Source organism: Lycorma delicatula, chromosome 3, assembly GCF_047948215.1.
Source record: "Lycorma delicatula isolate Av1 chromosome 3, ASM4794821v1, whole genome shotgun sequence".
In the NCBI taxonomy this organism is placed as follows: Eukaryota; Metazoa; Arthropoda; class Insecta; order Hemiptera; family Fulgoridae; genus Lycorma; species Lycorma delicatula.
Genome location: NC_134457.1, coordinates 13375089 through 13388082, shown reverse-complemented (window position 1 = coordinate 13388082; position 12994 = coordinate 13375089). Strand labels below are relative to the sequence as shown.

At 29.4% G+C, this 12994-nt stretch overlaps 1 protein-coding gene across 5 annotated transcripts in view; it reads right to left on the bottom strand.

Annotated features, from left to right (window-relative positions):
- Obsc (Obscurin) overlaps positions 1 to 12994 on the bottom strand; it is a 613188-nt gene that overhangs the window by 67391 nt on the left and 532803 nt on the right. For all 5 annotated transcript variants that reach the window (XM_075359431.1, XM_075359430.1, XM_075359429.1 and 2 more), the window contains 3 exons: positions 12679 to 12923; positions 6104 to 6408; positions 3388 to 3621 (listed from right to left, as the gene is read on the bottom strand). In XM_075359431.1, coding sequence (XP_075215546.1) covers positions 3388 to 3621; positions 6104 to 6408; positions 12679 to 12923 — 784 coding nt within the window. The remainder of the gene's footprint in view (positions 1 to 3387; positions 3622 to 6103; positions 6409 to 12678; positions 12924 to 12994) is intronic.

The window sequence follows — 12994 nt, the reverse complement described above, 5'->3', positions numbered from 1 at the left end:
AAACCCATTCAATGGTACAAAAAAACGTTATATCCACATTTGCAACTTTGTTTGTTAAATGCATACTTTTTATATTCTAAGTACGTTAAGGGTGACTATTTTTATGATTTTTGATTAGAAATAATAAGAAGCTTCCTATATGGCACTAAAAAACATCCAGTTGCCAAAACTTCAGAAAATCATACACCCACTACATCAGTAAATTGAAAAAACGGCACCAGAGAAGAAAGGAATGAAATAATCAAAAAGGGTTTCAAAAAAAGTATGTGAAAGAGGTAGGCAGAAGAAAGTAAGGAAACAAACTGTGTATGAATGCAAAATGCGTCCAGGAAATCCCCGACTGTTTAAACTGTTTTGAAGATTATCATAAAATGTAAATAATATAAAATATAGGTCTACTGCAATTAAATAGTAAAATTTAAAAATAAATTGTGTAATTTAATAATTCTTATCATATTATTAATAAATGATACAATTCAGGTTATATTGGTCTAGTTATTCCTTCTGCTTTCCATGTACATTCTGATCAGAGTTTCCAGCATCAAGAAGAAATAAAATATTGATGTTGGACGCCAATCACTCTGATCGAAGTTCATTTTTTTAATAAATTATTTAAACAAAATAAATTCAAATAATCATCACATTTCTAATATTATGCATTGAAAAATAAAATAATTGAAAAAATAAACCAAAAATTAAAATACTGGCCACAGTGAATCTCCTTAATATTTAGTCAGCAGTCAACTTGTTATAAAAAAAACACAATTACATACAAAACTTATTTATATATGAGGTGTGATAAAAAAAAGTTAAATATTTTAATTTTCCATGTCTTTTCGACTGAATATATCTTTTTCCCATGGGATGGCAGTACTGTCTATAACGTATATAAAAATTCTCAGATTCATACGTTGCATGGTACAAATTTTTTAGCCAGTAATTAGAATATATTTTAAGTCATGACAAATTTATTTTATCTAAAAATGACATAACAAAGGATTTACATTGAATTTTATGTTAAAAACAAAATTAAGTGCAGCGAGGTGGTGAAGATGTTAGAAAAGGCTTTTGGCAAGGATGTTACATCAATACCAAGAGTTTATGAGCACAGTTTCAAGAAGGCTGTAAAGATGTTAAAACAACAAAAGGGTTGGATGTCCTAATACATCTAACCATTTTCAATGGAAAAACCAATGAAAATGTTGATAGAAAAAAGTATATTATGATTAATAATAATCAAATTATGATTAAAACATCTGCTGAAGAGGTGAGAATCTCCATAGCTCATATGATACAATTTTGACTGAAATTTTTGAATGTGAAATAAATAGGACCAAAATTTGTTCCAAAACTGTTGAATTTTCAACAAAAGCATTATTGTAAAAACACAGCTGAACAATTTTTAGCTGATATCCCTGATGGCTCAGAATTACTCAAACATGTCACAACAGGTTATGAGATGTAGGTGTATGATATTGAAATGAAGGTCCTGTCATCCTGATAGAAGCTTCCTAAAAAACTAAGACCAAAAAAGCATACCAAGTTCAAATGAATGATAAGGTTTCATTGTTTTTTTTTTATTACAATGGCATCGTCCATTGTGAATTCTTACAATAAGGTTGTACAAAAACAAACGGTACTGCTTAGCAGTTTTATGTCAGTTTCATGAAGCAATCTGAAAAAAACAACCACATATATGAGCAAACAATTTTTGGATTTTACACCACGATAACACTTTAGCTCATATTTCACTACTAATTCATTATTATTTGGCAAAAATTAAGATCATACTAATGCTGCAGTCTCTGTATTTTCCAGGCCCTGCAATTTTTTCTTGTTCCCACTGGTGAAGAGAACAGTAAAAGGAAAAAAATTTGCAGCAATAGGTAAAATAAAGAAAAAAATTGCCAAGTAAACTTACAAAGACAGCTGTATAAAAATGTCTTGAGGATAGTAAGAAATGCTGGTATAAATGTGTCCCATCTTTTGGAAAATAATTTTGAATTTTTGAACAACAATACAGAAGAAAAAGTAAATTATTTTTGGTAAAAATAAAAAAATAAAAATCTCATTTTTTTATCACATCCAATACAAATGCTGAAATTTGACTTGTTACACCCAAAAAAATATGATAAAATATGCTTACTTTTCAAAATGGTGATGTGTGGTCAATGGAATACAACTTTTGATTGTTTAAATTACCATTTAACAGTAAAAGTAGCGAATTAACATTATGTGAAAGAGCCGAGAAGGGTGGAGAAGATAAGATCAAAATTTAACACTGATTTATTAAATTTCTTTGCTGACTGACTCAGTAAATGAGCTGATAAGATAATTGTGATTATCTCATTTAAGAAAAAAAATCCTACTAAGGATTTAAAAATCACTAATTAGAGTCTAAAGACCAACTGAAACAATGAACTGAAAAAATGAATTATTCACTTCTTAATTTATAAAAAACTGTGCTTCTCAATGATCTGTCATAGCAATTAACAGCTCTTTCATTGAGGATGTTAAAAGTGGTACTAATATTGACGATAACCATTTCAAAGTCATTTGGTAACATAATATACAGTTAAGTAGTATATCTGATTGTTTTGAATTTCTTCATATACTGGTTTGTCTAATTTAGTGTGTCTGTAATTTCATTCTATGCAAACACTACTGCTAATATATTTTATGTACTGGTTTGAAAACTTAAGTGTTTGATTCTGTTGCGTATAATGCTTCTATTTGTTGTATCTATGGCTGGTTATAGATGTGGTCTGTCTAATGTAATATATTCTGCAATTACTGTAGTTTTAATGTAATATTTTTGGTTTCCTGTATTTATCAGTGTAACTTTATTTTTTATTTTGTACTGTTGTAAGGAATACAGTAACCTTCTTTCTTGAAATTTTCAGCTTTACAACAAGATATAAGGATAATGTAATGAATGATAATATAATCAGATCTTCGTTTATTATTTATTAAAATCTCAAAGGTTGTTAAAAATGCACTTATATAATGCAGTAATTATAACAAAAATGTGCTATCCTGAACCATTTCTAAAGAGAAAATCAGATATTTTCAATTAAATTTACTGAAAGAAACTTTACATACATTTACTAATAAATTTAAAAACTGAGATTTTCCAATAATATGTTAATATAAATTATTTCTTGGCAATAAACAATAATTGCTCTATTTTGGAATGAATATATATGTTAAAGGAATTCATTTTACTTCATTTTAAGAATCCATTACAACACACAGGAATTAAAAAAAGAATGATGCAAGCAATTATGCCAATGTACAGTGAATATGCAATCTGGCATTGTATAATTTATAATTTGCTTCATAATATTGGTATTGGATATTGAAAATCTAGACCAAAATAAATTTTACCTTTTCTAGCAGTAAACCACTCCCCATCTGGTTGTTCACACATCTCGACAAGGTATGTTACTGGTTCACGAGGACCGTGTGGAATCGATGGTTTCCAAGAAAGAGTCAGTTTTCTATCAGTCATACGGCTAATTATAGGAGGATCAGACAATGGAAGAGGAACTCCTGTTGATTGATACTTTTCAAAGTCAGTATACTGATCTCCAATTGGTTTGCGAGGACGAATTTCTAAACCTGTAATTAAAAATATTAATTAAAAAAATATAGGATAAAGACTCAGAATAGAAATCCTCTATTCTGATAACTGCATAGTGTATGTTATATAAGTCCCATAAAAATTTACTACTTAGCAAACAGAGAAAATACAAAGGTTTTAAAGTTGGTTAAGAAAAAAATTTCACAGATTAAGAAACATTTCTTAAACCCAAAGAACAGCTGAGTTTACAATATGTGGTGGATTATAACTGTTTACAATGTTTTAAAATAAAAAATCAGAATGACAATAAAAAAAAAGCTGGTAAAGGTTTGCATAATTATCCCAGTTTTTTAAATATCTGTGTGGGATAATTATCCCAGACAGATTTTCATTTCAAATATGCCATAGGATTTAATAATAAATTAAATTAATTAATAAAATATTGACCTAATTATGTAATATTTAGAATGTAATCGGAAAAAAAATAAAAATGGTCATTAAAAAAATTTGGGTCTGATTTGACATACCTGACATTTTTACCTTAAAGATTATACATTACTAAAAATACAATTAAGAAAACAAATCAAAATTCTTAGTAAAATATTTTGGGTTCCAGTCAGTCCATTTAATCAAATGACATTTTTCATAAAACTGTACTATACTTAGAGTATAAAAAAAAATTGTGTCTCATTTGAACTCCTTGATCAACAGCTATTGCATAACATATTTATAACAGCCACAACTCGAAAAATAAATAAAATATCTATTTTTGTAAATTCAAAAATAAAAAATGTTTAAAATTCTTGAAAGTTAAAAACAGCAGTAACTACCCTTCCCTTTTATCATTTTTCCAAAATTTAACATCATCAATGCCCCACGTATAGAAATTAGTTGAGCAATTTCAAAAGGTTTTGTAAGGCAATCTGTAGATATTAATTAAAATACAGCCAACACATATGTACATACATCTTTCTGAAATTACTATTATTTTTTTTATATGAAAAGGGTCTTGAAATATCAATATCTGGAAAAACCCGACACCCAAAATTTTGGCTGATCACTATACTTTCCCTTTACAGTTTTGCTCTTGCAGTAGCAATAGAGCAACTGCTAAAAAAGTAAAAATATATCTATTAAAATATTACACAAAGTAAAGCAAAAATTATGAAGTAAACAAATTTTATGTGTTTAGTAAGTATCTAAAAGGCCACTTTTACAAATAATTCTTGCTAGTCATAATAAATTATGACTACTTATCTCTGTAAGTGGAACAAAAAATAAATACCATCAATATTCTATAAAAAGATTTATTAAAGAAATTAAAACTAAAAAGCTGATTTAAATAAAAATAACAAGATCCTGTTTAAATATTCATGATGATTAGTAATTTATTAAGAATGTTTACTGGGGAAATATTTCTAAATTAACACAGTTTTTTGTCTGATACGAGGTCTGTTCAGAAAATAACTGAACATTTTTAATTATGTGCCAATGGAGATATTTAGTGACATGCGGTTGACAGAATTGTGTTCCGCTTAACTTCCTCTGTAACCACATGTTCTTGGATTGTTTATATCTCTTTTAGATTTCATGTAATTATTGGAGTGCAAAGTGTTTAAGTGTTGTAGCGATTTTTGTAATGTGCGATTTTCAGGAGCAATGATACAACAAAACATTTTGTGTGAAACTGGGGAAAACTTTCACAGAAACGTTTCAACATTTGAAACAAGATTACAGAGATGATTCTCTGGATTGTACGCAATGTTACAAATGGTTTTCAGGGTTTAAAAGTTTGTCAGTCAATTGAAGATGACTCTTGAATCAGGAAGGCCTTTGAGCTCAACTGATGACACCTGTCAGTCTTGATTCAATGTCAAAGTGCTGCTTTCTGTTTTTCAATTTTAATGAAATTGTACATTTTGAATTTTTGCCTCAAGGTGAAACAGTGAACTGTGTGCGTAATATCAAGGCATTTTACAATGGTTACGTGAAAAAATTCACAAAACGAGACAACTTATAGTTCCTTTACTAGCGCAATGCACTCGCACACTCAGGTTCGTTAATTCATCAGTTTTGTGACAAAAATCAGATGACTGTCCTCCCTACTCAGCAGACCTGGCTCCTTGTGTCTTTTTGTTATTTCAAAAATTAAAATTAGTGATGAAAGGATGCCATTTTAAGACTATTGATGACATAAAGCAAATTCGTCACAGACCTTAAAGGCCAATTCAAATGAAACTATCTAGGACTGCTCCGTGAAGTGGAAACACTGCTGGGAAAAGTGTGTGAATAAGGGAGAGGAGTACTTTGAAGGGGACAAGAACCAATAATCTGTAAAATTAATAATAAAGATTAAAGAAATAAACTTCGGTTACTTTCTGAACAGACCTCGTATAAATATGTCACAAAATAACTATTTTCCATTTTATAGCTTTCAATTGTGGTCATTCTTAACAAAAAGCCTTCATATAAAAACTCATACAAAAGATAGTGATCTAGATTAGGAAAGAATAAACTTACTGTCATAAACGATGTTTGCTTCACAAGAATCTTCACCATATGGATTAAAAATACGACAACGGTATTTCCCTATATCAACATCTGGATCAACACCTACAATACATAATCTTAATAATCCAGTTCCTTCTTTTTCTATTCTAATCCTTTCGCTCGGATATAATTTATCATCACCTCTGTACCATTCAACATCTGGCTCAGGATATCCAGTTGCACATGCTGTGAATTTAGCTGTCATACCCTTATAAACTTCACAATCACCAATCTTTTTAAGGAAAGATGGAGGTTCCATTCTCTGAGTTTTTTCACTGAAAAAGAAAATATAAATATATAATCATTAAAATCTGATATAGTAGCACTTACTCTTATATTTAAGCAAAAGTAGGTCAAAATGAGCTCACAGTGATCACTTATTTACTGACAAATACTTACTGTGATACAGCACTTGTACATAACTTGTTACTCTGGTATATAACTTATACATTGTTTGGTACAGTGTTCAATTTATGAAAGTGATAATTTAAAAAATATCTGCCCATTAGAATCCCATTCACAATGATAAACATGAGAAAATTAATGTATATTTCATGGGTGTTCAGCATAATTTGTATAAATTCATATTTCTTTAACATACAGTAATTCGCTTTTAATTACTACATTAAAATCCATACCTGTCCTACAAATGTGTGTTCAACAACTTTGTTTATAGTCTTATATCTTATGCACTTTTCTTTGAATTATTTAAAAACAGACCAAAGTAAAGCTCTTTCTAAAATGTTATATGGAAAAAATATTCTTTTTGCAGTATTTGTTGTGGATCAGCCTACCTCTGCCAATCCCAATTTGTTAACTTTGATTCCTTCTTCCCCCAGGTAGGTAGTGACTATCCATGACATTACTTTTTCTGGAAGATAGAGGCATCAGGCTCCACTGTTGAACTGTGGTGGCTATGGTTGTGAAGTGAACTTAGGATTTCATTTCTAGTCACAGTGTATAACACTCGGGGACATTACTAAATTAATAAAAAAATAACTATAATAATTATATGTTATTTATTAATGTGAATCACATTCAATGAACTCTTTAACTACTGTCTGGAAAGGGTTTTTGTTAACTGTAATTAAAAAACAAACTACTGTATTTAATCTATAATATGAATATTTTTATGCATATGCATAAAAACAGTTCAGTTCTCTTAACGCTAGATAAAATACTTTATTATCAGCAGTTTTCAGTGTAGTGTCCAGAGTGAAGGCAGTTATAGTGAATTGAAAAGACAATTATGTATTTTCTATGATGATATTTTCTTGGTATTCAAGATAACTGAATGAATACAAAGGATAATGTTTAATTACAAGGATAATGTTTAAATCTGAAGCTGCAGGAAGTGATTTTTCAGAAGTTGTAAGTCAATGATGAATGCAATAATATATTTACTTTGTTGGCTATTAAATTTATACATATAAATATAATTAACTTTTACTTACTGATTTTATTCATATTTATACTAATTAATACCACACAAATATTATAACTACAGTAGTTGCGAACTCAACTTTTCTAACCTATAGGAAACTCCATCTAAAGAAGAAAACTTGAACTAATGTACTTGCTTATGCACACAAACAAATACAACAAAGTTGTAAGCATTACGCCTAAATTGCTTATAAGTATAAGCAAGTATATTATCTAGTACAAGCATACAAGATTATGTGCTTAACTAATGTAGAAGAATATGCTTACGAGCATAACCGTCTTAAGTATGTCATTTCTTGAGGCTCCCTCAAAAATTCAGAATAAGTTTTCAAGATACAAAAATGAGTTGTCAAATTACTGTTTGGAGCCCATAAGCATGAACTGTGTCAACCAATATTTATGAAATTAAATATTTTAACTTATGTAAGTTAATATAGCTCTGTGTTTATATTTATGAATGTATTACCTTTGGTAAAAATAATAGTTACTTATTCTCAAAAAACACACACACACCACCTCTTCCAAACCAGACAATGGAATTATTTTCAAACAACTTAATGTAATTAAGAAAGGCATAATCAAGAAAGTGCTTTATTATGCCATTGTCATTTTTAATAATTTACTGAACTATTTAAAAAAATCTTTTTACTATTTAAAATACAATTAAATGTTCTAAAAAACTCTGAACTTTTTGCATCCTGTTCAACAAGTACATAAATGTATGCTCAAACAATTTTCAATTATTTCCATTGGAATTGTGAATTATTTTGTAGTTATTTTTTATGTTTAATATCGTCAAGTATTTAATATATTCACCTTAACATTATTTGAAGTGTTTTTATTTTAAATAATTATTATAGACTTTACAATAATTAATTGTACACATTCCTGATATGATCTAAATAATGTATTATTATGTACTGATCACAATAAACAATTTATTCATTTATAGGTAGGAGAATAAAAAATCCTAGAGCTACACAATAACCCAATTACACTACTTTTTTCTTTTCAAACAACAAACATTTATTCCATATTTACTCTATCCATATTGGTCAGTTTAGCAGTACAGCTAGTTATAATATTATTTAAATAAATAATACATCACACATTAAAATTTGTAATGTTACACATTTTTTCAATACTCAATATTTTTCAAAAAATATCTTTTCTTTATGTAGGAATATAATCCTTTTTTAATTTTATAAGTATAAATTTATTATCTCTTTTACATATATATGTTTACTTTTAAATAATAAAGCAATGGCTACTTAAAACCTTTACACATCTTTCAGGTTATTATGATAACATTAAATTAATACTCGCATTATGATTTTACTAAAAGTAAATAAACCCCAGATTTTAAGATTTTAAAAATGTACAATCATGTATTATTTTAAGTACACTATAATAGAGATACTATTAATACCTGTGTCCATTCTTTGCAAATAAAAATTTTTAAAATATAATTACCAGTTTTACTATAATGCTCTTCAGTTTATTTATAATTTTCAGATAAAGTTATTTAAGAAATATTTATTAAAAATACTCTTTTAAATAGTAATATTTATTATTATAATTAATGGTATTTTATGCGTTGACTAATTTTTATGTATTTTAAAATTTTCTGAAATTATTAAATTTAAAAATAAATTATTCTGGTTCTAAGTGTCCATGCTGGCATGTCACTATGATTTTATAAAAAGTCCGATAAGATCAAAATGTTAATTAGATAAAGCCTGCTTCTTAATCTAATCTAAACTGCAACTGATACAATGAAGTGCTGTATATAAAAGCAGAATCCATTTATGCATGGTATAAAAACAGAATGTTTATACAAACACATTATTCTCAATGTGCATGACTGATCACACTATAACTTGGAAGAAAGTCACAGATATATTGCACTGCAATATAAAAAATATTATAAAGATGCTGAGCTAACAAATTAATTTTTGACTACATTCTGGACAATTCCTTGAACTACTTTACTTTGATACAAGAATGAAAAAAAAAACAATTCTACCTAGAATCAAGATGTAGAAATACATGTAAAAAGGACAAACCACTATTCTACAACAGAAATATCACAGTTTAAATATAGCATGATAACTTCTAAAGATCTGTAATATAAAAACGAGAAAGTGAGGCTTCACATTTACTACTTGATTGCTTCTTAAGCGTAATAAGAAATATATGTGATTTTTTCTACATTTGCTTCACTTACAACCTGACTTAACATGTCATAGTTACTGTTGGTCTGTAATGTTGATTGTGCAATTTTGTCTATAAGTAACTATCATGCTTCTAAATTTAAAAAAGTTTGTCTACTGAATATTTATATATAAAATTGTCAACATTCATTCATATACCCCCACTTCAAGGATATTATCACAAAATCCACTTTTTTAACATGTACTACCTATAAAAACAGTAACTACATCTACATATATATGAGGGATATCTCTAAAGTAAAGACTGTTGGGAAATTTCTCTTCTTAAGGTTGGTGAACTTGTGTCGTTCATGGCCAAGGTAGTAATATACACACTGTACTGTTGTCTGTAAGTTGTCACATTGTAGTATCTTTGATTATGTGTGAGTTACTATGTTATAAAATGAATAAGAAAATCGATGTTGCCACCTACTGTGAAATGCATGGAGTCATACGTTTTTTAAACCTTCAAAACGTTAAGCTGGCTGAAATTCACAGGCAGTTGGTTGCTGTGTACAGTGATAATGTAATGAATGAAAGAAATGTCTGAAAATGGCGTAGAAGGTTTAGAAATAACAAAATTAACGCGCATGATGAAGAATGTTCGGGTAGGCCTCAGTAATCACAGAGGATTTGTTGAAATGTGTCGATGATGAAATCAGAAAGATCGTCGCTCAACAATTTTCGACCTGACCCTTCTTTTTCCTGATGTTTCTAATGCTGTAACTGGTCACATTGTTCATGACCATTTAGGCTTCAGAGAGGTTTGTACATGTTCGGTCCCACATGTCTTAACGGAATGTCACAAAAAAATCCAAATGGGATCTGCTTTGGAATTTTTAATGTGTTACACAGAAAAAGGTGATGAGTTCCTTAATTCAATTGCTACCGACAATGAAACATGGATTTTGTATTACACGCCAGTAAGAAAATGGCAGTCAAGTGAATGGCATCCTCAATTACCAACTAGACCAACAATGGTCAAGCCACAGTCTTTTGGGATCAGTTTGGCATGTTTCTGATTGATTTCATGCCACGTGGGATGACTATAAATGCAGAAGCCTACTGAAAAACTCTGCGAAAGTTATGGCCCACCATTCAAAATCAGCAACATGGGCGGCTTACCGATGGCGTTGTCCTGTTGCATGATAATGTATGACCACATGTTACAAGTCCGACATCTGATTTACTGAGAACATTTGGATGGGAAATTTATGATCACCCACCATACAGTCCAGACTTACCTCCTTCTGATTACCATTTGATTGGGAAATTGAAGAGGTTTTGAGCAGTAAGCAATTCGCAGGTGACAATGAACTTAAAAATACTGTAAATCAGTAGCTAAATGGACTGGCCATTATATAGGGAAGTAGTATAAGGTAATGTAGTTAAAGAGAAATAAAAAGTTTTATAAAGTTTTCAGAATAAAGTTTTTTTACACTGAAATTGTCTTTACTTTAGAGATAATCTCTTGTATATTAATGGAGTAGTAAATAATAATATAATTCGATTATAGAAGATACAATGAATTGTTTTCCCAGATATCACTGATATCAAAAGAGAACAGTCTTGTACAAATTAATGTGATAAAGAGTATATTTTCATAAATTAAATTTATTACATATAAAGAATAAAGAGTGTTTATTACAGTATTTTTTAGTACTTAATTACCATTTCAATTCTTTTAGGCATTGAATCTATACATTTTTTCACATTTCTTTACCACAACACAAATCATCTTCTCTTTGGTAGTACAGTCCATTTTTCTCAGTCTTTTCTTCACAGTTACCCACAAATTTTTAATCAGGTTCAGGTCTGGTGAAGTTCCAGGCCAGTCCAAACACTGAATCCCTTTTTGAGACATTAAAAGCTTAACTTTCTTTGATCAGTGGCAGAGAGACAAATCTTACTGAAAAACAATGATTTCGACTCCAAGTAAATCTACAATTTTTTGAAGTTCTGATAGAGTTCTATCAGAACTTCAAAAAACTCTATTTTCCAATAATTGGATATACTTTTCACTGTTCATCAGCCCAGAAATGGGTACTGAAGTTTTAGGTCCAAAGTAACTGAAGCATTCCCAAAACATCTTCTTTAAAGGATACTTTACAACTTATTTGATGTGTTTTGGTGAAACCCGCTCATCATCGCTTCTTCGCACATGTAACACGCTTACGTCCTGAACTAGAAAATGACTCTCATCAGAGAAAAGGAATTTTCTCTGATGGGAGTCTCAGCACTCCAGTTTTTATATTTTTTTGGTCCAAAGAAGACTTTTCTTTTTCATAGCATCTGTAAGAAGTTGTCTTCTTATAGGTCTTTGTGCCTTGCAACCACTTTCCTGAAGTCTTCTGTGTACAGTAGAATCGTGAATTTTCATACTGGCTGATTCTAAGTTTTTTTGTAAGAATTAATTTTACTAGTTTTCTAAGAATTAATTTTATTTGTTCTATGCACAACAGCATCATCGTTCAGGGTGGAGTGAAACTGTAACCCTTCTCAAGATTTTGTATAATTATCTTATTATACCTAGACTAACCTTACACTCTGCTGCTATCTGTCTTTGAGTCATATGAGTATGCTTTCATCGAGGGTTAATATTTTGCTTCTTTTCTTAGGAGTTAAATCCACATTGCTACTTTTCTAAATTTTCTAACGAAATCATAAGATCACTTACACTAGAGAAAGCAAAACAAAATAGGTAAGCGATACACATAACCTCTCAAAACAAACAAGTTATTTTCAGGCAATATTTCAAATGGAGGGAAACAGTTGCATTACATCTGGAATCAATGATACAACACAACTAACTAAAAATTACCTCTTGTTCACATTAATTTGCACAAGACTGTAATTAATAGACTAAAAGGATAAATATGCAAAACTAACATTTTATCAACAACTTGAAGTTGTGCTTCACAGGATGCTTCACCTTCTCTATTCGTTGCTATACATTTATATTTTCCAGCATCATCAGGTGAAATATCTTTTACATACAAACAATATGAATCACCATCCTGTTTAATTCTGTACTTATCTGAATCATGTATAGGTTTACCATTCTTATACCATGACAAATCAGGTTTTGGAACGCCTGACACACGAGCAAGAAACTTGACATCATAAGAAGGTATCTGAAAATAATTCAGGCATTTTTAATTACATAAAACATAATTTAAATTTAAAGTCAATTTTTAAAACTAAT